Below are 22,135 nucleotides of genomic sequence, written 5' to 3' on the forward strand. Positions count from 1 at the left end.
ACGTTCTTTCCGTTGTAAAATTAGAAAGTAATAATCTATAATAAATAACGCGCAATTGTTCTCGTCTTCCTATGGATAGTACTTTTACTTTTACTTGTTTTTGTTACGTTTCGAGATCATGCCGTCCACCACATATTCCTCCACGCCGCCCACCATCACACGCGACTCGCGCGAGGGCGATGCCAACTACAAGCAACCTATATTTCCACTAGGTCCCTTTACAAAGTATGCTGGCAATCCATTGCTGGTTCCCAACCCGGCAAATGAGTTCGAATCGGCATACATTTACAATGCTGCGGCCATTGTCCTGGATGACACAGTGTTTCTGCTCTATCGTGCCCAGAACGCTGCTAAGGTGTCCACTATTGGACTGGCATGGTCGTCGGATGGTTATGAATTCACGCGCCTGGATCGTCCAATACTGGAGCCTAGCGAGCCCTGGGAACTTGGCGGTGGTGTCGAGGATCCGCGTGTTGTGCGCATCGATGGTGTGTTTTACATGACCTACACGGCGTGGGATCTCAAAGTGCCGAAACTCTGTCTGGCAACATCCACAGACCTGGTACACTGGGAGAAGCAGGGTGGACCACTGTTCCCGAACTTCATAGATGTCGAAAATGCTCTGGATGGACGAACTGAGGTCCGGTTCGGTCACTCCAAGTCCGGCGCGATCTTCCCAGAGAAAACGGCAGACGGAAAGTTTATGATGATCTTTGGCGAGGCATACCTCTGTGTGGCGGAGAGTGAAGATCTGATCCACTGGCGCGCATGGCCCTTCAATAAGTACTTTGCAACTGGAGTCCATGACTGGGAAAACCGACTGCTGGAACCTGGGCCAACCCCGGTCAAGACTCGAGACGGCCGATGGATTCTAGTGTACAATGTTGCCACACGCGGTGCACCGGGATTCCACAACAACCAGTACTCCATCAGCCAGATGCTGATCGACCTTGAGCACCTCAGCGATGGCCCAGTGGCGCGTCTCGACCGCCCGTCGGTTGTTGTATCGGCGAAGAACGAGCACCTTGGGCAGGTCAACGAGGTTGTTTTCTGTGAGGGCATGGTTCAATTCCACGGCAAATGGCTTATGTATTATGGCCAGGGGGATAGCGAGTTGGGAGTTGCGACAGCGGACGTTCAGCCGTGAAATTCAAGGCAACGAAAGTGCTAGGTCCAGGACAAAATAGATTGCAAGAGTAGAATAGAATATTCATTTATCGTCATTCACGCGTGTGAATCAGATTATTGCCCAGCGGAGTAACTGTAGCCCACGAAAGGAATTGGTGAAGACATGGTTCCAGCGGCTAACTGCGGAACTGCATCCTCAAGATGTAAGCTACGAAGATCGCGAAACGTCCAGAATACGGAATAGCCGTCTGTCTGGTCGATAGTCCAGGGTCCAGAACCAATCTCTCCTCGCACCTCTCGGGCCAGTTCGGGATAGCGGTCCAGCGCGTCATCCCACAAATTCAGTAGACCGCGGAAATTCTCAAACTGCGTTTGGCGCCAAAGTTGTAGAATAATGTGAGCTGTAGTGGCCTGGATGTCCGAGAGGATAGCCCAATGAATGAGCATTTCGCGCGGGCAGATAAACACTGACCGAACGAGGGAACAGATATAATGCAGCACACCTGGTACAGGGCGCAAGGCCAGCATCTTGCCAAGGGTAGTTTGTCGACCAAGTACCGTGGCGTAAAACGACAGGACTACCAAATTATGGAGCGAATGGATCGTGATCGCCTCTGGTCGAGCTGGCATTTCATCGCGAAGGTCAAGTAGCGATGAAGGAAGTTGTACCGCCCAGAATAAACACTCATACTCAAGCCGACACCACGAGAGTTTTGCATCTGGTCCAAGACCTTCCTGCTCCTCCGCAAGTCTTAATCGGTCGAGGCTCAGGCCTAGGTTGGAGATCCGTAGATAATGATGCGCAAAGGTAGAAGGATCCACCGATTGAGTATAGCTCATCAAGAAATCGTTTGGGATGTCAAGCGGTGTTAGCGGGGAGCCGACTAGCCGAAGCCAGGTGTTGGCGACGACTGCGCCCGCAAGAATGGGAGCTGGTAGTTCCTCCCCAATGAGTAAAGCAGCGTGGATGGTGCCGAATACCTGATTTTATTCAATACGAATCCAAGAAAGGTGTTAGATTGGCTGCTTACCCGTTGTACAGAGTCACGCTCGACAGGAAAACGAAGCATCAGCAACAAGGCACCGGCGAGGCATTGCAGTGTCATCTCGCCCTGAGTCACCAATGCCAGGGAATCACTGGCCCGTTGCGGCAGATCCGAATTGGGCCTATGGTGAAGCCAGATACTGGCAGCTAGCTCGACACATTCGTGTAGCACCGGGTCCCAGCTCTCATTGCCGTCCTGGATCATTTCTGATGGCACAAACGGAGTGAGCGGGTGAACATAATCCCAATATTTTCTTGCTGTTGAATTTGGGGTATCTGAATTATCATCTTTGAGGATAATCTTTTGGCCATCGGAGTGAGTAACGCCCGCAGAATTTAACTGACTATCCCCGTCCTTGACGACAGAGACAATGCTGCCTGTGTTGGCCCATTGGCGCTCTTCTGCAGGACTCGGGGCAGAAGCTGCGGCGGCGACAGCCGAGACTCGTGACGCAATGCGCTGGGAGGTTTTGCGACGCTTCAGGCTGGGCTGACGCCGGCTAAACTCGCAGACCAGGTCCAGATGGTCACATTCGGTGCAGCGGCTTGCCCACGGGCTGTCCAAGACACATTTCTTCTTCCTGTGTCTGCAGTAGTTGCAGGATTTGAACATGGGACTATCAAAACGGGTAAAACGTCGGAAAAGCTCTCCTTGGACAATAATGCCTAGGGCCAAGAAATGATTGCAGTATGCGGAGGAATGTTCGGGGTGCAGTAGCATGCTAAATGTCCCCGCACTGACCAAGTTAGTGAAAAGCCGCAATAATAATGCCGACGCTTGCTCCGCGCCCCCACGGTTTACCGTTCGTCAATTGCCCGCTTGATGTTCATTGGTCCAATTTTCCCTAGAACTATCCAGATTGTTCGGGGTAACCCTAACTATTGCAATTGTTGAGATGAAAGCTTTAACAAATAGAAAAAAAAAAAAAAAAAAAAAAAAAAAAAAATTGTGAATTCTAAACCGTAGCACGTAGCCTGTAGACTGTTTTGAGTCTGCTCTAAACTAGAAACCCGATCCGTAATACCGCACTTCCACCCTGTTGTCCTTGGCCAAGCCCTGCGCATAGATAGTATACACATCATCCGGGAAGATATCAACTCCATTGTCCCCAAAGTCAACTTCACGGTCATCGGCAACATAAACTACGACACCCTTAACAGGCACATCTGTCCGAATCTCGAGCTTACCGTCCAGCACCGATACAGTGACATTTGGAGATGCAGACAAAGTGACATACTTCAGTGGCTGAGGCCAGTCCGATGCGCGGGCAACGACATGACCATCCTGAGGATCCCTCATGATTGCCTGGACGGCGGTCTTGTCGTCGACGCTCAAATCTTCCAGTAACTCCGTAGTGCGGTTGGACAAAAGGGTTTGAACGTCCATTGACTTTTCCTCGCGCAGAGCACCGGTTGCGATATCATATAGTCGGACTTCAATTTGGGCTGAAAAATCCTTCAATGTCCCATTCACGGCCCACACATCAACGAAATTTTTCTTTGAAGCAAGGTCATGGGGAGGAGCGAGAATCTGAGGAGGCGGTGACTTGAGCTTCTTGAGCTCAGGTGTCGAACGACTCATTCCAAGAGCGAGAGGGGCACTGTCACGCATTGTCATGAAGTAAGCCATCTTCTTCTCTCCGTAGAAATCGACCATGGCCCAGCTGGAGACTGGCCAGCAATCATTGATCTAGAAAAGTGAGTGGTGAGATAAAAGAAACTCGGGGACTCCACGAACCTGCCATACGAGCTGTCCAGCACAGTATTCTCGGCCTGGACCTTTCCACTGACGTCGGCAGCTTCGGACAGCAAAACCAAGACATTCTGCTTGAATGAGCTGGGTGGCATAAATCCAGCTGTCGAGGTCCAAGGAGTTCACTCGAATATTCTCCAGAACGTACAAGGCCAATCGTCGCTCTGCGCCATCCGCTTTGTTGTGCAAATCCAGCACACGGCTCTGAGGATAGCGCTGCGCCGGGTCGGTCACATAACGACGGATAGACTTGGCAGCCGGGAAGCCAAGCATGCCGAATTCAGAGACGAACCGACCGACGAGCTTGTCCCAGAGTTGGTACTTCTCCTGCGAGCCGTGCCAGACATTCCATTGATGGATATCTCCAACAGTCCTGTCTGTCGTCCCCTTGCCGCCCCAAGGTGAGCTCGGATGGTAGGGAACACCGGGTGAATATTCGGTAACCACGGCGGGCAAGTGAGTTTCATAGAGCGTCCGCGCTGGAAAGTCTGTATTGGTCCAGTCGCCTGAATGGTCCTCGGGGTCCCATTTCAGATTGAGCATCTCGGCGATTTGATAGTCCTCGTTGTTACCGGCATAGAGGACGATAGAACAGTATTGCCGCAGCCGTTTGACTTGGTCCACGGCTTCTCGTTTCACACTCGCCGCGAACTCAGGATAGCAAGGGTACTGGGCGCAGGCAAAAGCAAAATCTTGCCAGACAAGAATTCCACGTCGGTCACACTCCTCATATAGTGCATCGTGTTCATAGATGCCACCCCCCAGATCCGTAACATGTTTTGATTTCCTTTCACGCACAGGTCAACGGCTGAAGCATAGTCTTTGGCCGTCATGGAGGTGAGAAACGAATGACCGGGAATCCAGTTGCTTCCAGACGAGTACACAGGCTGGTTGTTGACTTCGATGAAGAAGGAAGTGCCTGGTTCGTCAATCAAGGGTTGCTGGACCAGACGCAGACGTCGTATGCCAACAGGTTTTCTGACATAGTGAAGAGGAACCTGGTCGGGACCCACGATTGCCACATCCACTAGGTAGAAGACCTGAGGGCCATGACCCACAGGGCACCAGAGCTCTGGTTGGTGAATCTCTAGTGAAATCGAACCTTGGGTCTCATTTGCACTGAGGTTGAGGGCTGCACTTGAACGGAATACTTGGCCGCTGGGAGCAGTGACGGTGACATCCGCAGTGACATCTCTGTCCAGAATGGCATCAAAAGAGATTTTCATAGACGCAGTTCGAAGATCTTCGGACACCTGTGCATCGGCAAAAACGTTTTCCACCGTAGAAGCATAGGTCTCAAGGCTGATCTCCCCACATGGTCCGCAAGTAACCAACAGGGGCCCCCAGTCCCAGCCATAATGGTACTGTGCCTTACGAACATGCACTCTCGGATTCTCTCCACTGAAGGCTCGATAGCTTCCATGCGTCTTTTCCAACTCACGGCCATAATGGAGGGCGCTCTTGAACACGATGCGAAGGGTATTCAGACCGCGGCGTAGTTTGCCTGTAACATCGATGCGGTGCCGATGAAACATGTTGGTCGACTCCAGAATCTTGTCCTGGTCATTCAGATAGACCGTTGCCACGGTATCCAGCCCCGCAAAAAGCAGGTCCTGACGGGAGTGACCTGAGTCAGGCTCATACTGGAAGTCGCAGGCATACTCCCAGTCGGCCTCGCCGACCCACTGCACAAGGCGTTCATTCTCATCGATGAACGGATCTGGGATGACTTTAGCATCAATGAGGTCGGTGAAAATCTCCGTCGTCGGCTTGTCATGTATACACTGGTGCCATTCTTCGTCGACTTTGCCGTGTTGTCGCCATCTCCATCCGGAGAGTGTCATAGTGCTCGCAACAGACATGGTCAATGGAAGTGAAGGTAAAAAAGGTCTTATAGTAATGTCTTTTCAGCCACCGTAAAAGCTAAAGGGCTGGAAATCCTCTTCTTTTGTATAGGTTGCATTATGTTACTGATTAAAGATCAATTCTTGCCTTGATTGCTATCAGATACTCCACTCATGGCCGACGTTTTTTCCGACACTAGCTTGGGAGGGCCGAGCACCCTAAATATAAAACCAGCAAGGATCAACACTATCAGGGCTTCAAGAGAAGCTTAGATTAATCTCCGACCCCGCGCTTGATGCTTTTTGACGCTAACTACGTGGGATGGTACCCCAAGGTCTGGAGTTGCGCCAAAAAAAAAGTCAACTATGGCTAATCTCCGCATTTCTTTAAAGAAGCTGCTGCCGCATTGTTAGATCCTGGGAGAGAAACACCTTCTTCATCATCACTCATTATACATCTCACTCTCTGATTGTCAAGCTTTCTGGTCATAATGAAGGCTTCACTACAGTGTCTCCTCGTGTTAGGACTCGGGGCTGGCAGCGCCCTTGCGGCCTCCTCCAACACGCCTCCCAAGATCACGCCCAAGTCACAACAGAATGAGGCCAATTACACGGCGCCGTACTTCCCATTGCTCGGTTTCGAACAGTATGCGAACAATCCCATCATGAGACCTGATCCCAACCACTCATGGGAGTCCTCATACCTCTACAACCCGAGCGCCATCGTTCTCGATGACATGGTCTTCCTGCTCTATCGGGCTCAGGACAAGCAGAAGACTTCGAGCATTGGCCTCGCCTGGTCAAGCGATGGATACAACTTCACACGGTACGATCAACCAATCGTTCACGCCACAGAGCCATACGAAAAGCCAGGCGGATGTGAGGATCCGCGCGTCGTGCGTATCGACGGAACGTTCTATTTAACTTACACGGCCTACGACGGCACGACCGCTCGGCTCTGCCTTGCGACTTCGACCGACCTGGTCCACTGGAAGAAATTCGGTCCCATCTTGCCTACCTTCACGGAAACTGTCTACAATTGGCGCGATCCCGTCACCTATTTCGCTCCCAACCCCACCGGCTGGACCAAGAGCGGTGCTATCATCGATGAGCGCCAGCCTGACGGGTACTACTATATGCAATTCGGAGACACTTATCTTTACACTGCGAACTCGACGGACTTGATCCATTGGGAGGTCTCGGGCAATGGCCAGCCGTTTGCTCCGTTGATGAATGTGTGGGAGCAGGCCTTGACTGAGAGTGGGCCGCCTCCGATCAAGACTAGAGATGGTATGTGGTTGAAGGTCTACAACGGTATGTCCACTGGCGGTGTTGGCGGTTATGCTATTGGCCAGTACAGCACCGGACAAATGCTCATTGATCCGGCCAACTCCCCTCTGGGACCTCCCGTTGCGCGCCTCGAGACCCCAATCTTGCAGCCGACAACAGCCACAGAAATCACTGGACAGGTGGATAATGTTGTGTTCAGCGAGGGTCTAGTGCAGTTCAAGGGCAAGTGGCTGCTTTACTTCGGAGCGGGTGATGCATTCCTGTCGGTTGCGCAGACTCCTGTACAGCCTTAGATGTGTGCATCCTATAGTTTGACAATAGCTCGAAATTGATGGCAGCGTCAGTCATATATTCAGGCTTAAATTGCCCCAGATGTTCAATTTCCGCCAGCGCGACCAAGTCTTGTTCGGGACCGACGACTATTGGGACATAATAATTTTGATCCTTCTTTTGTTTGGCCTTTGTTTTGTTCAATGTGTTGACGCTTGCTTTGCCTTCGTCGGCTTCATGATTCTCCGCCTGCTTCGGACCACGATCTCACCCATCTTCCACCACCGCTCCAGGGTGTTGAACCAAAGTTAATGTAGTCGAAATTTCTTGCAGATTGAGAAGAGAACTAACCAGCTTTCCTCCTGTCTCGAATCCAATGCCAACCAAGAGTGTTAGTCAGCTCACACGTGACCATCTCCTAAGATTTGTTTCTTCGGCCAAATTAATCCATCGCGAGTCTTCCCAACGCTGCCCTCCGCCCAACCATGCAGTCTTCAATGCGGCTGCTTAGCCGGGAGGCATTGACCTCTAAATCTCTCTATGTCTGCTCCACCTGCAGACAGGAGGTCTCACCGCGAGGCCTTGCGCCGGTCACCCGTCCGTTCCGACGCTACGCCTCGGATAACTCTTTCGCTGAGAGAGCTCGGAAGAAGATATGGGGTACTGAGAACCCTCCAGGCTCCAAGGACCCTTACGGTGGCGAGGGGCAAATTGCAAAAGCGTGGCGCGAGAGGGGGAGCAGACAGCAACCGCGCCGGCCAGTCAGACCGACCTCCAGGAAGGCGAGACAAAACTTGAAGTTCCAGAAGAGGTTGAAGAGAAAGATCTCCTTCCCAGCGACGAGTATGAACAAGCGGATACTTGGCAGGGTCTGAAGCGTCTCGGCTATCTGGAGAAAAATGCCTGGAGGCAGCAGAATCCCACGGAGGCGGATGAGGTGCAGCCGTACGTTTGATTTCTCCTCTAGGTCCTATATGTTTTGCTAGACGCTAACATCATGCTTGCGATTTCCTACAGATTCGCAGCCAGACCCGTGAACGTCACCCCCGATGCAGTTGCCCAACAAGTCCGTCAGGTCGCTACGGAGATCTGCATTATGCACATGCTCAAGAAGAAGGGGCAACTCGCCAACATCTGCAATGTTGATGTGCACGACCGCAAGATCCAAGCCTATCTCAATTCGTGTGTTCTGCACCCGTCTGCGGATGGAAACTGGGAGACGGCCTTGAGATTCCGCAGCAAGCATGTCAAGGACGTGCTCTTTTTTGTTTTCAAGCAGATCGGCGGCGAACAGGAGCCAGATGTGGAGTCCAAGACTTCCTCTGACCATGTTGGACTGCCAAAGGAGCAACCGGTGCTTACCAATTTGCCCTTGAGTGACCCGACCGTGAAGTTTATCGTTCGTCTTTCCCTTCCCTTTTCTTCCCCATTCATGCTAACATACCTCCATCCAACAGTTCTTCAAGAGATTGGCTCAAGTGACCGGCTATCGCTTCTCGGACAAGAACATCAACACCCTGACTACTGTCGGGCAGGCCATGGAACACCTCCAAAACTGGGCCGAGTCCCGCTCCCCCAAGGCCAAGAAGAAGCAATGGTTCGACGACGTTGCCCTCCCGTCAAATATCAGGTTCAGGCCTCGCAAGGAGAAGAAGTCGGACCGGGACGAGGATTTCGGCCGCAAGAAGCTCTACATGGCGGAGCTCTACAAAACTGGCCTGTACCAGGTTCCCGATACCATTGTTCCCCCATGGAAGCGGCCGGCGTCCCAGTAGATGTTGTGGTGAATGCTGCATTCTGAATTAGCGTGAAGATGCGGAGTGATGTTGCTGGGGAGGTGGACAGAGCAGTGTCGTTTTACCATTTTATCTCATCTTCGACGCATGTATCATTTGTGATAAAACACCTTGTTCGTGTATACTAGAAACCCTGATTGAACTGTCTCTCTTTTTCAATTTTAAGAATGTACATTTTTATTTTAAAGATCATATACCAGGACTAATGACCAGTCGTCCACGAGACGCCGGTTCCAATACTCCCAAAATACAAACTCCTCCAGACCCAGCAATGCAGACAATCCGAAACGAAACAAAGATCTACCTCCGCGCCGAAGCAGGAATGGTGAATCCTCTGGTCATAAAATCTGCACTCTTGGCACCGCCGTCCTTGTCCTTCTTCGTAAAGAGGCTATCAATATTCTCATTCCCGCCCATCATCTTGCGACGTTTTTTCTTATCATTCTCCTCTCCCAGCACACGCGCGGTGAGCGTTGCTGTGGCTGCATTCTTGATTCCATTGCTGGAGGCATTGTTGTTGGGGATTGGTGTGGATGTGTTGCTTCGGCTGTTTGACGCGTCTGGGGCTTTCGGTGCTGTTGACCCGGTAGTCTCTGCGGCTGGCTCGGCCGACACTTCCGCGGCAGCGAGCTTCTTGCGCTTTTTCGAGCCGGGGGCTTTCTTGAGGGAATGGGTAAGGCCCTGTTCGGCGAGTTTATGGCCGCGAGCAATCAGACGCTGCTTGTCTGCTTCTTTAGTGGGCAAAATCGGAATGATGTTGTCTTCGGTGTACGATTCGTTGCACTAGACGGAAATGTGTTAATGACAGAAAGGGAACCTGTTTCTTGAAACTAACTCACCTGCAAGCATTTGTCGCCCTTCAACTGCCGAATCGCCTCCTCTGCAAAGACATGCCCGCAAGGCACCAAGTACACGGACTTGACATTTGGACCCAGCGGCTTCGCAGTGATCGGACAGATCCAGCCCTCGCGGCGCTCGTGCCGGTGCGCCTGGGCGCGGTCTGACGGGTGCTCGGAAAGTTCGGTGTCGATCTCAAAGTGCAGTTCCACCACGTCCCTCAGCGATTTCACACGCCCGCATAGGATCTCCTCGCAGTCGGACTTGGAGCTGATGCCCTCACCGTCGTCGCCGGGGAGCAGGAAGCGGAGCACTGCATCCTTGTTGTAGAGATTGCCGACACTGTCGGAGACAATCGGTCGGACAAGCGCTTTATGGGAGAGCGGACAAGTCGTCCAGTGGTGCTCTTGCTGTTCGCGCTGGGTTTCTTTCAATTGCGCTGTGCTCGGGTTGCGGGCCGCTTCACGCACGAGTTCGCGGCGGGTGGGAATACTACGAAGATCAGTAGGACATCGGACACATTTTATGAAGAAAAGACTCACCTGCCACCATCGTTACCCATCTTGGTTGGTCGGCAGTTGTAGAGTGGAAGAAGACAGTGCAGACTTGCCACTGACGACCGAAAGAGAGATAGCTGACTCAGCCACGATAACAAGAGCACCAGCTGGCCTGAATGGAGAAGCTCTCTCCGCACCTCCACACTTGTGTACATCATGAGACTGAACCACCCGGTTTTACTGCTGGCTGTGGCCGGGTCTGCCGCTGCCAGCGACAAACTGGCTCGTCCCCCGGGGGGTCGCTCCAGAGTGTAAGTTGTTGAACAATAATGGGCTGGATGCTGGTCCAATCCATACTAATTGACCCCCCCAGTTGCCCAATTTTACCAGGACACGACGACATTCACCTGCATCTCGCATCCGTCGATTAAGATTCCCTTCTCTGCTGTCAATGATGATTTCTGTGACTGTCCGGACGGCAGTGACGAGCCCGGCACCGCGGCCTGCTCTCATCTGTCTCGCAACTCGCCATTGACCGTGGCAGACCGGCCGGGAAACAGCGAATTGGAGCTTACGCCCGCGCTTCCGGGATTCTACTGTAAGAATAAGGGTCATCGGCCATCGTACATCCCCTTCCAACGGGTCAATGACGGGATCTGCGACTACGAACAGTGTTGCGATGGTAGCGATGAGTGGGCGCAGGTCGGAGGCACCAAATGCCCGGACCGCTGCAAGGAGATTGGCAAGAAGTGGCGGAAGGAAGAAGAGCAGCGCCAGAAGTCCATAACCGCTGCTTTGAAAAAGAAGAAGGAACTCCTTGTTGACGCAGGGCGCCAGCAGAAGGAGATCGAGGACAATATCATCCGGCTGGAGGCGGAGATCCAGGGCGCGGAAGTCAAGGTGCAGAACCTCGAGGCCGACTTGAAGACTGCCGAGGAGCGGGACCGCAAAATCGTCCGCACTGGAAAGCAGAAGGGTTCTGGGAAGGTTAGCGCCCTGGCGGGCTTGGCTAAGGGCCGGGTAAATGAGTTGCGTGATGCTCTCATCGATGTCCGTCGCCAGCGGGACGAGACTCGGTCGCGCCTCAAGGAGCTCGAGGGCATCCTGTCCACGTTCAAGGTCGAATACAACCCCAACTTCAACGACGAGGGCGTGAAGCGTGCGGTGCGCGGCTGGGAAGATTACGCCGCCCGGGAGAACTTGGAAGGCGATGATGTGAACAGTGCAGAGGAGCGTGATCTGGACGAGATTTCCAAAGCTGATAGTGAGAACTCGGGCATTCACTGGGAGCATTGGGAGAATGAGGTGGATGGCAGCAGTAATTCCGATCTGGGTAAGCACACCTCTCACAATCTACACATCTCAATGCTGACAAGATCACTACAGTCTACAAGCTCGCAGCCTATCTCCCGCCATCACTTGTCAGCTTCATCGAAGGCAAAGTCACTTCAGTCAGGACATTCCTCGAGGACCAGGGAATCCTAGCACAGACCGAAGTAGACCCCTCTTCCGAGTCCAAGGCCGTGAAGGAGGCAAAAGCCGCCCTTAAATCTGGCGAGGACTCGCTCCGGGATCTCAGAAACAAGTTGCGTGACCACCAAGCCGACATTGAAAAGGACTACGGCAAGGCATCCATCTTCCGCGCTCTCAAGGGTGTGTGCATCCAGCAAGATGCAGGCGAATACACGTACGAGCACTGCTTCCTGGAAAACACGAAGCAGAACCAGCGAAAGGGCGGCTCGAGCATGAACATGGGCAAGTTCGTGAAGATTGGAACCACGAGCGTCGAGGAGGTCAACGAGGCGGGCGAGATGGTCTCTGTTGAGAAGGTCTCGCTCGAGTACGCGAATGGTCAACACTGCTGGAACGGGCCGAATCGTTCGACCAACGTCATCTTGGAGTGTGGTGAGGAGAACGCAATTCTGAAGACTATGGAGGATGAGAAGTGTGTCTACTCGATGATTGTGACGACACCGGCTGTCTGTGCTGGTGGTGAGGAGGAGGACGATACTGCCCCTCGTCGTAAGGATGAGCTGTGATCATTTTGGGGGTCTTATGTCCCGTACAGAGTCGACTGAATGTTATTTGAGCCTCTAGATTCTTCAATACACGTTTTCGTTCGTTACCCAGCATTTTACCTGGTTGAAGGCTTTCTACGACAAATCGCTACAGCTCGGGAACAAGAGCATAGGTCAACGATATATATATACTAAAGTGCACGGCCGTACGTAACATGACGAAATTCCAGAAACAAACCCCTTCCAAGAGATCCCAAGCCTTTAGAGGAAACTTGACTGCTGTAGACCGTATAGTGCCCACTAATGCGAGAGCAGCGGGATACCCGGCCGCGGATGAACTGATGCTGCAGACATGGGAGTAGATGACCGTGGAGGGGGTCACGAGGACGTCGGCTTAATGCTGTTATGGTAATAGTCAGCATGATGTTCAGACATGTTTTTATATAGTCCATAGCTTTCAAGGGGTAGATGGACATACAGTGCAGCTAGTGCACGAGCACGAGCCGGTGCAGGCGCTGGAGCAGCAGTTGCAGGAGCAGGGACCCATTGTTGCGAAGATGAGTTGAGATAGAATAAAAGTTAAGGGATGCTTGAGAGTATCCGAGGGTATTTCTTGTGCTTGATGATATGAACTAAGAGAAGGAAAGCAAGAATAGAAGAAAGAGGGAATCTAGCCCATTTTTATACTTCAGCACCACAGCAGCCCCAACACCACCCTTCCCAAGCGTCGCCACCATCACAACACACACGCTCTCTTCTCCTCTGGTGCATCGTGGCCGAGTCAAAGGCGCTGAAAATCATCTCCGGCGCAGGGCACCGAATAGTCCTCCATCCACCTGCCCCTCCTCTGGTAAGACGTGCATGGACGTGTCCCGGTGACACGTAGTAGGCAACTCTACCTAACGGGACGCCAATCAACACTCCCTGTTCTCGATAACCCCTACAGCTAGCTCCTTTCTTTTGGAGTAGATGCAGGACCTCCACCGACTCATGCAGTGTTGGGTTGCAGGTGGACCGTTTCGGTATAGTAGACTTGCTCCGATCGGTTTTCTTGACTCGTTGGAGGTGCATGCCTTGACTCTCGTGCAGATGCAGCTGCAGCCATGGGGCTGGCGGGAAGGAACGCAGGATCCATATAGCGTCATCTATAAAAAAAGGAAAGAAAAGACTACGTAAGAGTCTCTTTTAGAGTCGTGAGACTGGATCGTGGTTGTTATATTATGGGGCTTTATGGTATAGCATGGTGGGCGTCGGGCAGAGAGCTCCATCGTGGGCAGACTAGGTGCCCAACCTACAGTGGGTACTATTCGTGTCTTTATAGGAGATAGTTGTGTATATTTCAAGATTACTGACCGTCTCACAACAATACTTAACTAGCATGGAGGACCGCCTGGTATTTGCAAGATGTATGACCACCTAACTTTATCTCCTCAGTATATTGCGAAGTACCAGGAACTCTCTACAGTCCACTCTGTCACGACTATCTTCCAAGAATATGTAATAGAATCATGTAATACCATCGACTGCGGGGACAGCAGATAAATTTCCGGCGCCAGCAGCGGAACCAAGAGGTGAGGACCTTGGGAGATAGTTAGGCTCGCAGGTCTGTTTCATTGGCACAGCCGATGAGTGAGGATCCTGTATGGACTGTACCCACTCACGTTTCAGCAGCGTTCTATTTTAATGCGCTAGGAGCAGTTTCCAGTCCCAAATATTATTTTGTTGCTATAGTTTAGGATAAGTACCACCAGCGGATGGATAGGGCTTGTTTATATCTTTTCCGTTATTTACCCCAACAGATGGAAAGCATACCAAGCACAAAATTTCAGAGAATGATTACCTTGGCAAGCCAAGATCAGATAACAATACACCTCTGTATTTGGAATCGTCCTCGGCCCCAGCTGAAGTCATCTCCAGCAGATCTCGGGTGGAGAGGACGAGGCCCTGAGCGCATATCGTCAGTGGACACACAGACCCTCCGACGTGCATGCAGATGCTCATATCACATTGGTTCTGGAGACCTTACCCTTTTTATGATTGGCCTGGCATGCGTGCTTATGGGGTATGTGAGGATGTGGGAGCTCCGAGATGGGTTGGGTGGTGGATGCTAGAGCGTGGTTTCCAGCGCCACGTTGGAAGCAAGAACGGTGGTCCCTGCAAGAGATAGGGATAGCCGCGGAAGCCGATTCGACCCCTTAGAAAAATGATAGAGGGATGGAGCGGTTTGAAAGTGCCGGGTTCGAGAAGTGTGGCTGTTGGTTAGGTGGTGGGACTAGCTGGGCGTGGCTCCCTAGAGAAGAAGTAGCGCTGCCCGGGTACTAGATGGGTGATTCTTCTGGAAATTGGACATACAGAGCACAGGAGACCTTTGAATCTGATCTAGGGAATTTTCACGTTTACATGACCCGAGCAGCGGCCCGACGCCCGCAAGGTCCCTACTGCACCAGGAGGATATAAAACAACGACGGATCCCGTGCCTGAACTGCAAGTATCATTGACTAGTTACAGCAGGAGGCTATTTGCAACGACAGAAAAAAAGGAAAATTCCTCCATGGCAACCTCATTTCAGCAGTCCGTTGTCCTCGGTCAAGCCAAGCCATGGCAACACATCCGTCTCACTGCATCTGGCCTCAAGGAGACAGACACACCATAGCTGGACGGCTTATCTCTTCTGCGCAGACAAAAACTCAGAGTCAGCATTAGGTATATAACACGATGCGACGGCAGGGATAGCACGTACAGGGCAGTTGCACTGGCCGGCAGGGCATTGGCACGAAGCGCCGCAGGAGCAACCGTGGTCGGCTGGTAGGTGGTCAGCAGGGAATACAGCATGCGAGAGTGGTAGGATGCTCACGCATATTGGTATGTGGTGAAGTGGTTTGTTGTTGTTAATGAAGGTGATCGGGTGTTGCAAAGGCAAAAGTGGGATGAAGCGAAGCCAAAGTGGGGAAAAGAGACACCCTTATATACCCGGACTGCTGACTACTGTAAGGAAGTACATGCATCTGACCTATGATTATACGAGGTAGATTGAGCGCATATTCTGACACAGACCTCTAGAACTACTACTGCAGCCCAAATGCCATCCTCGGTTGCCTGTCTGTGTGGGCAAGTGGTGCTGCCCATCACCCTGAAGTCGTCATCGAAACTGGATTTATGTCACTGTCACCGCTGTCGCGCCGCTTCGGGCCTGCTGTGCTCGGCCTATTACTTCATCCAGCAGAAACCGCCTGCCCTCACGGGTCTGCGCGAGTACCGACAGTCCGACCATGCCTCGCGATTCTTCTGTAGGACCTGTGGTGCTCACGTCTTCGCTCGTTCGGCGTCGGGGGAGTTTCTAGTTGCGGCGGGGGTTCTCGCAGTTGAGGATACACCACCCGTCTCGACAGTGCAGCACTGGCAGGTCGCTGACACTGGCGACGGAGGACTCAGCACGTTCCTGGCAGGCGCCATATCTCCTACCCCAGGCTGTCTGTTGAGCGCCGGGCAAAGCGACCCCCAAAGTCCAAGCTCTGACAACAACATTGACAAACTACAAGCGCGTTGCGACTGCGGCGGCATTGATTTCTACGTCACCCCACCAGATCCATCCTCCGTGGAAGCAGCATCCCCCTGGTCCGACCTGCTCGTGCCATTCCACTCGTCATCATCCGCCAACCCGGACGACGTCAAGTGGTGGCTGCGCGACGGGAACACCAAGTATCTCGCCGGCACCTGCGCCTGCACCTCCTGTCGCTTGGGGAGCGGGTTTCCCATCCAGACCTGGGCCTTTATCCCCAAGTCCAATCTGTGGAATGCAGACGGCTCGCCCCTCACTTTCACCCATGGATCCATGCAGCGGTATAACAGCTCACCAGGTGTATACAGGGAATTCTGCAGTCGCTGCGGCGCCAATGTCTTCTGGCATTGCGATGAGCGGCCGTCGCTGATCGATGTGAGTGTGGGTTTGCTCCGTTCGCGGAATGTCCGTGCCGAGGAGTTGTTGGATTGGGCTACGGGGCGAGTAAGTTTTGCAGAGATGGGAGTACAACAGGACCTGGTGTGGTTGTTGGAAGATGGCCTGAAGGAATATGGAGCGTCAAAGGAGTAGTTAGCTCGTTCGTAGTTTCCATATACAGGATGCATCTCCATCCTCATTGTCGTCCTGCTTAGCTTGTCCCTCACGGCTCGAGTCGATGGTAATATGAGCGCTGTCGGAACTGTAGCAGGAGGGCATCACGGAAACAGCTTCTTCGGCCAGGAAATGCTGCAGCGTCTCGATATATTCTGATAAAAATCTCGCGTTCCCATTTGAGCTGATTGCGCAGTCTTGGAAGATTTTTTATATATATCGTATATAAAAAGAGTAATGGATGGAGTGTTGTGGAAGAGAGCAACTATACCATAGAGCAGGACTCAACACAACAAAGTAGACACCGCCTTCCCGATCGGGTCCTTCCCTAAAATTTCCTGCGCATCCACTCCTGCATCTTCCTTTTCGTTTTTTCCGTTTGTAGCTCTTGTTTGTCGCCCTCGACGATGCCGCCCTTCGAGTTTCGAGGCAACGGCAAAGGCTCCGACCGTCGGTCACATCCCAGACAGAATTTCACCTTCCGCTACCCACGCCCTCACATTTCCGAACGCCCGTTGTTGTCGTCCAAAGCAGGCTCCACCAGCGAACAGTTTGTCGGAGAGCAGGAGAAGCAAACACCCAAGTTCACATCATGGGAGGACCTGAGTGATAGCGAAGAGGCGGAGATGGATCTGTCCACCGACGAAGACGCGGATGAAACGTCGCGGCCTCGCAAAAGGGTCGCTCTCGGTGTCGACGGTGCTGAATCCCCTGTGCCTGCACCGCCTGCACCTAAATGGTCGAATCCGGACCCGTACACGGTCTTGCCACCTCCCGATGAGAGCCGAGAGAGGCGGGTGGATGTGGTCAAGTTGATTCGCAAGGCGAAAATCGCTGCCAGCGCGACCAAACCCGATGTATCCAACGAGGTGACCACGAACCAGGACTTCATCTCTTTCGGTGCCATGGGCATTGAGGATGAGCTGCCAAACAATGCTCCAGAGAACGCACCAAGGGGGCCTAAGGGGATGGACCTGAGAGAGTCCGCGTTGGGTCGGAAACGCACCCGCGACGACGAGATCAAGGGCTACTCGAAGAAGACTGGGAAACCTGCGAGCAAATTCTACTATGACGCCTCCATTCTTGACCAGTGGAGGGCGCTGTCCCACCAGATCCCTGCGCCCTGGATGGAGCACACGGCTCCCGCGATGAATATGGGCACACGGTGAGTTTCGCCCGCATACGAGCTGGACAAGTCTAACATTTCCATTAGATTGCACAACGAAATCATCAGCTTCTACCACTGGGCCAAACCGAGAAAGTTTGAGCAGATTGTTCGCGCAGATCTGATCGCGCGGCTTCAAAGTGCGTTCCAGAACAGGTACCGAGGTGTGCAAATCCGAGCATTCGGCTCGTTTGCGTCGGGATTGTACTTGCCCACAGCAGATGTTGATCTTGTCCTTTTGTCAACCTCCTTTATGAGCAGCGGACGAAAGACGTTTGGCGAGAGAAAAGGGCAGATCTACGCATTTTCGGGGTTCCTGAAAAACCTGAACATCGTGGTCCCCAATTCGATTGAGGTCATTGCGCATGCTCGAGTGCCGATTCTCAAGTTCGTGGACAAGCTGACTGGACTGCGGGTCGATTTGTCCTTTGACAATGATAGCGGTCTGGTTGCCAACGAAACTTTCCAGATGTGGAAAGCCGAGTATCCGGTGATGCCCGTGGTGATATCGATTGTCAAGCAGTTCTTGCTGCTTCGCGGTCTCAATGAAGTGCCGACGGGCGGGTTGGGAGGATTCTCCATCACCTGTCTGGTTGTCAGTCTCCTTCAGCACATGCCACACGGCCATGTCCAGCAAAACCTCGGTAATATCCTGATGGACTTTTTCAATTTTTACGGTAATATTTTCAATTATGAGCGAATGGGTATCAGCATGAACCCACCCGGCTACTTCAACAAGCGTGTTTTTCAAGACAAAAACGATCGCATGACAATCGAGGACCCCAACAACCGGGATAATGACATCTCAGGTGGGACGAAAGAGATTGCCTTGATCTTGCGGGCCTTCTCGAAAGCGTACGACGTCATGAAAAAAGCGATGAATGACATGTCCATGACTGGTGCACCACACACAAGCATCTTGCAATACATTATCGGGGCAAACTACGACGAGTACACGGAACAGCGATTCCAGCTGCGTCAAGTCTTTGAAACATGTGACCGGTTTGACCATCATCGATCTCCGCCCCCGCCACCTCCGGGCCTTCCTCCTAGTGATAGGGGGACTCCTCCACCTCCACCTCCATCAGATCCTTCTCAAAGACCGCCTGCTGATAAAAGCGTCCCAAATGGTCCGAAGGCGAAACAAGCCAGTCAACAGAAACAAGGTGTTCAAAATGGTGCTGGTAAAGAGGCACCCGTCAAGGTTACTCCCTCAGCACCTACACCAGCGTCAAAGACGAAGACTTCACCGAAGGGGAAACAAAGCAGTCAACAGAAACAGGGTGCTCAAAATGGTGCTGGTCAACAGGCCTCTGTCAAGGGCACTCCCTCAGCGCCTGCACCAGCGCCAAAAACGAAGCCTGTCAGGCCATCCAAACAGCAAAAGCAATCCGTCCAGAAGAATGGTGCTCTTGATCAGGCCCCAGCCCCGGTCTCCTTATCGGCCCCGGCAACAGCCTGCGGCTCAAATGAAACATCTTCAGCGGAGTCGGAGAGTGGTTCCGAGCAGGAGCCGTCTGCCCCTCCGATGACAGCGAAAGCGAAAGCGACTCATCGTAGAAACGTGAAATGTCAGGAGCGTGCCGACCGGCTGCGGCGTCTACGACCCGATCTGAAGGTCAGGGCTAGTGTCAGTCTCCGACAGGCCCGTCTCCTTGCTGGGTATAAAGACAACGAGGAGATGGAGATGGACCTAGACGAACGGGAGAAGCAGATGGTTGCTGGCTAGAGCTCTGCATGGGCCCGAGTCTGCTGGTTGATTTTATGCCCTGTCACGAGTTTCCTTTCTTCTTGATCCTGTATTAGTATTTGGTCACTTGTGTCCGATGATACCCCTTTTTTTTTCCGTGGACAAATCGTGGAGTCCATACTTTCGATTGTTCGGTCTGTTTTCTCTCATGTGTGGACTTCCACCTCATCAGGAGGAGGGGAAGCCAGGCGGATCTGGTACGGGGGATGTGTTCTGATAGCTGCTGTGATGTGATGCTCACTTTCTAGGATCGTTTCTGTCGCCGCGGAGGCAAACTCGCCTTGGTACCTCCGGCATCTCAATGAGTTCTTGGTTGTCATTTTCGAACACAACCGTCAGCAGGAGCTCTACACAAGAAGCTGAAACGGTGAAGCCGACACGCGCTGACTCTTGTGAAGATGACAGTCGGTGATATCCCCCCTGTTCGTCAGATTGATGTCCCCTCTTCTAGGGACCTGAGCTAGTTCTTCAATGCAACAGGCCTAACGGCCGGTTTTATCGCCGGGCTGGCGGTCTTTACTGCTGCTCTTCCTTCCCGTGCCTCCCCTTCCGTTTCCATTCCTCCTTTCTCACCAAGCACTGCGCTATATGCGCATTCTTGGAGAGGATCGTGAAGCAATGGGTTGGGGCTGGTGTGTGCTGGCTGGAATGAGATCAGTCGTTCAATCGGTAAGGTGTGGATTGATCTGCTCATCTCATTAGGTCTATATACTTGCACGCATCACAAGGGCATGGGCAATATGTACATGATGCGCCCTATGTACCGTCTCCACCACCAACAAATGTTGATAAAGACAAGATCCATCGTCTATTGCAACCGTTTTTCCACATCCAAAGGCGGCGTGAGTATCCGATCCGGCCCGCCAGGGGTATAAGCGTCTTCCTCCGTCTTCTCCATTTCTGTTGCTAGTTGCTGCAAAGCAGCAATATGCTCATCAGGCAATGAATTCACGAAGTCCGCCGGCGGACTTGCCCATACATAGTCAATCCACTCCTCACCAATCACACCGCGGATCTCACGAGCCAGCCTCAGGATCTGAGCGCAGCGCGTGGAAGACCAAGCACGATCGGTGATGAGGTCTTCGGAGGGAGTAAGAATACTGGAGGCGTGTTCGGCAGACGAGGGAACAGGCCCCTTGGGGTTCGGTTCGTTATTGGGGGTGCTGCGGTTGGCAGAAAGCGCCTCCGTTTGAAGCACGTCGAGGTCCATCAGCTCGTCGTCATCGTCCAAGTTCTCCAGTCCGTGGAGGATACTGTTCCAGACTCGAAGCGTCTCGTCCAGCTCGGCGACATTGCTCACCCCCATCACGCTGACGCCTAGTCTGCGGCCCGTGCCGATGTTGGCGACGGACAAGAACCCCGGGTCTGCATCGGCCGCGCGCGCGAGTGGTGCACCCAGCGCGCCTACTTTGGCTCCCGCGCGGAGCCAGGACTCGAGCGCGAAGCGAATCGCAACGACCTCCAGTTTCTCGCCGTGGTCTGCCGCGCAGTCCGACGCACAATGGATCGCGCGACGCAGCGCATCCGGCGCCGGGTGGAAGTCGCCCATCGACCCGATAGGCACGCCGTCGCGGCGCAGCAGCCCCATGCCCAGCGGCGAGGCATTCGGGACCACATCCACGCCCGCAGCGAGGAGCCGCGGCAGCGCAGCAGATTGCAACCGGGTATTCTGCAGGGTGAAATTGGCATAACTCATCACCGCATCCAGCGGCTCGCCCGTCTCCCGCAGCACCATCTCCGCAAGCTCACTCAGTGTCTCAACCGGATAACCCGAGATCCCAATGTAGCGCACAACTCCCCCTTCCTCATCTCGCAACCTTCTTAACTCCCGCACCGCGGCCAGCACGTCGGCGGGAGGGACAAACTCCACATCATGACAATAGACCACATCCAGATAAGTTGTATGCAGGCGCTCCAAACTGCGCCGCACGGAGTGTCGGATCCATTCCGGCGAGTAATCAAACGCCGACGCAGCAACACGACCTACTTTCGTCAGGAGTCGGTATGTGTCTCGCGGGTAGTGGCGCTGGACATGTTCTGTTGCGAGAGCGCGGCCGAGCAGCTCTTCGGCGGGGCCGTAGTAAGGGGATGTGTCGAAGGCGCGGATACCGCGGGATAGTGCGCGCTGCACTAGTTCCGTCGTGGGGAGGGCGTATGGGTCGGCGTTGTATTGGGAGTTGAAGGTTGCGGTGCCCATTATCAGTGGCGGGAGGTCCGCCGATAGCGGAGTGGTGGAGGGCCGCATTGGAGGTAGTTCGAGTGGGAGTATATATATCGAGGAGGATGGGAGAGTGTTATTTGATGTCGGAGAGGAATTGTAGGATTGTAGAAACAGCGACAAGACACCTCGGTTGACAGAGCAGGGGATAGATTTTCTTATCAATCAATCGGGAGAAAAAATTCCGCAGCGAAATCCTCCGGCTCCGCTCCGGATGGCGCCATGGCGGGGGCCGATGAGGGACATGGCGGCGATGCCATGGGACGGTCGGGATGTGGGCATGGTTGTCTTTGTTGGACTGTGCATAGCTAATTGTCGACTGAAAATAAACCCGGTGTTGATGTGTTTGGCGGGTGCTGTTCCTGGATGCGATCAAGCGGTGGCAAAAAAGGAACCAAAGAAAGGCGGCCGAT

At 53.0% G+C, this 22,135-nt stretch overlaps 12 protein-coding genes across 12 annotated transcripts; 7 read left to right on the top strand and 5 right to left on the bottom strand.

Annotated features, from left to right (window-relative positions):
- Positions 1 to 118: 118 nt before the first annotated feature.
- Positions 119 to 1,147, top strand: N7474_003067 (glycoside hydrolase family 130 protein; the record flags this gene model as incomplete). The annotated part of the gene is made up of 1 exon (XM_057194482.1): positions 119 to 1,147. The coding sequence occupies one exon, from the start codon at positions 119 to 121 to the stop codon at positions 1,145 to 1,147; it is 1,029 nt and encodes a 342-aa protein (XP_057055837.1).
- A 95-nt stretch (positions 1,148 to 1,242) lies between these two features.
- Positions 1,243 to 1,968, bottom strand: N7474_003068 (uncharacterized protein; the record flags this gene model as incomplete). Its single annotated transcript, XM_057194483.1, has 1 exon — positions 1,243 to 1,968. One exon carries the CDS (start codon positions 1,966 to 1,968, stop codon positions 1,243 to 1,245), a length of 726 nt encoding a protein of 241 aa, XP_057055838.1.
- Positions 1,969 to 2,012: 44 nt separating this feature from the next.
- N7474_003069 (Zn(II)2Cys6 transcription factor domain-containing protein) lies at positions 2,013 to 2,894 on the bottom strand (the record flags this gene model as incomplete). Its single annotated transcript, XM_057194484.1, has 1 exon — positions 2,013 to 2,894. The coding sequence occupies one exon, from the start codon at positions 2,892 to 2,894 to the stop codon at positions 2,013 to 2,015; it is 882 nt and encodes a 293-aa protein (XP_057055839.1).
- A 282-nt stretch (positions 2,895 to 3,176) lies between these two features.
- On the bottom strand, positions 3,177 to 5,788 carry N7474_003070 (uncharacterized protein; the record flags this gene model as incomplete). The annotated part of the gene is given in 3 exon segments (XM_057194485.1): positions 3,177 to 3,863; positions 3,912 to 4,713; positions 4,725 to 5,788. 3 exon segments carry the CDS (start codon positions 5,786 to 5,788, stop codon positions 3,177 to 3,179), a joined length of 2,553 nt encoding a protein of 850 aa, XP_057055840.1.
- Positions 5,789 to 6,261: 473 nt separating this feature from the next.
- N7474_003071 (glycoside hydrolase family 130 protein) lies at positions 6,262 to 7,353 on the top strand (the record flags this gene model as incomplete). Its single annotated transcript, XM_057194486.1, has 1 exon — positions 6,262 to 7,353. One exon carries the CDS (start codon positions 6,262 to 6,264, stop codon positions 7,351 to 7,353), a length of 1,092 nt encoding a protein of 363 aa, XP_057055841.1.
- A 462-nt stretch (positions 7,354 to 7,815) lies between these two features.
- N7474_003072 (uncharacterized protein) lies at positions 7,816 to 8,285 on the top strand (the record flags this gene model as incomplete). Its single annotated transcript, XM_057194487.1, has 2 exons — positions 7,816 to 7,931; positions 8,009 to 8,285. 2 exons carry the CDS (start codon positions 7,816 to 7,818, stop codon positions 8,283 to 8,285), a joined length of 393 nt encoding a protein of 130 aa, XP_057055842.1.
- A 42-nt stretch (positions 8,286 to 8,327) lies between these two features.
- On the top strand, positions 8,328 to 9,105 carry N7474_003073 (uncharacterized protein; the record flags this gene model as incomplete). The annotated part of the gene is made up of 2 exons (XM_057194488.1): positions 8,328 to 8,729; positions 8,788 to 9,105. The coding sequence occupies 2 exons, from the start codon at positions 8,328 to 8,330 to the stop codon at positions 9,103 to 9,105; spliced, it is 720 nt and encodes a 239-aa protein (XP_057055843.1).
- A 321-nt stretch (positions 9,106 to 9,426) lies between these two features.
- Positions 9,427 to 10,525, bottom strand: N7474_003074 (replication termination factor 2; the record flags this gene model as incomplete). Its single annotated transcript, XM_057194489.1, has 3 exons — positions 9,427 to 9,909; positions 9,966 to 10,455; positions 10,506 to 10,525. 3 exons carry the CDS (start codon positions 10,523 to 10,525, stop codon positions 9,427 to 9,429), a joined length of 993 nt encoding a protein of 330 aa, XP_057055844.1.
- Positions 10,526 to 10,676: 151 nt separating this feature from the next.
- Positions 10,677 to 12,499, top strand: N7474_003075 (uncharacterized protein; the record flags this gene model as incomplete). Its single annotated transcript, XM_057194490.1, has 3 exons — positions 10,677 to 10,758; positions 10,834 to 11,793; positions 11,847 to 12,499. 3 exons carry the CDS (start codon positions 10,677 to 10,679, stop codon positions 12,497 to 12,499), a joined length of 1,695 nt encoding a protein of 564 aa, XP_057055845.1.
- A 3,058-nt stretch (positions 12,500 to 15,557) lies between these two features.
- N7474_003076 (GFA family protein) lies at positions 15,558 to 16,568 on the top strand (the record flags this gene model as incomplete). Its single annotated transcript, XM_057194491.1, has 1 exon — positions 15,558 to 16,568. The coding sequence occupies one exon, from the start codon at positions 15,558 to 15,560 to the stop codon at positions 16,566 to 16,568; it is 1,011 nt and encodes a 336-aa protein (XP_057055846.1).
- A 428-nt stretch (positions 16,569 to 16,996) lies between these two features.
- Positions 16,997 to 19,483, top strand: N7474_003077 (putative topoisomerase family protein TRF4; the record flags this gene model as incomplete). The annotated part of the gene is made up of 2 exons (XM_057194492.1): positions 16,997 to 17,754; positions 17,803 to 19,483. The coding sequence occupies 2 exons, from the start codon at positions 16,997 to 16,999 to the stop codon at positions 19,481 to 19,483; spliced, it is 2,439 nt and encodes an 812-aa protein (XP_057055847.1).
- Positions 19,484 to 20,312: 829 nt separating this feature from the next.
- Positions 20,313 to 21,749, bottom strand: N7474_003078 (D-arabinose 1-dehydrogenase (NAD(P)(+)) ARA2; the record flags this gene model as incomplete). Its single annotated transcript, XM_057194493.1, has 1 exon — positions 20,313 to 21,749. The coding sequence occupies one exon, from the start codon at positions 21,747 to 21,749 to the stop codon at positions 20,313 to 20,315; it is 1,437 nt and encodes a 478-aa protein (XP_057055848.1).
- Between the last annotated feature and the right edge of the window lie 386 nt (positions 21,750 to 22,135).

This window comes from Penicillium riverlandense (assembly GCF_028828495.1).
Source record: "Penicillium riverlandense strain IBT 135883 chromosome Unknown utg000002l_segment0_segment0, whole genome shotgun sequence".
Taxonomy (NCBI): domain Eukaryota; kingdom Fungi; phylum Ascomycota; class Eurotiomycetes; order Eurotiales; family Aspergillaceae; genus Penicillium; species Penicillium riverlandense.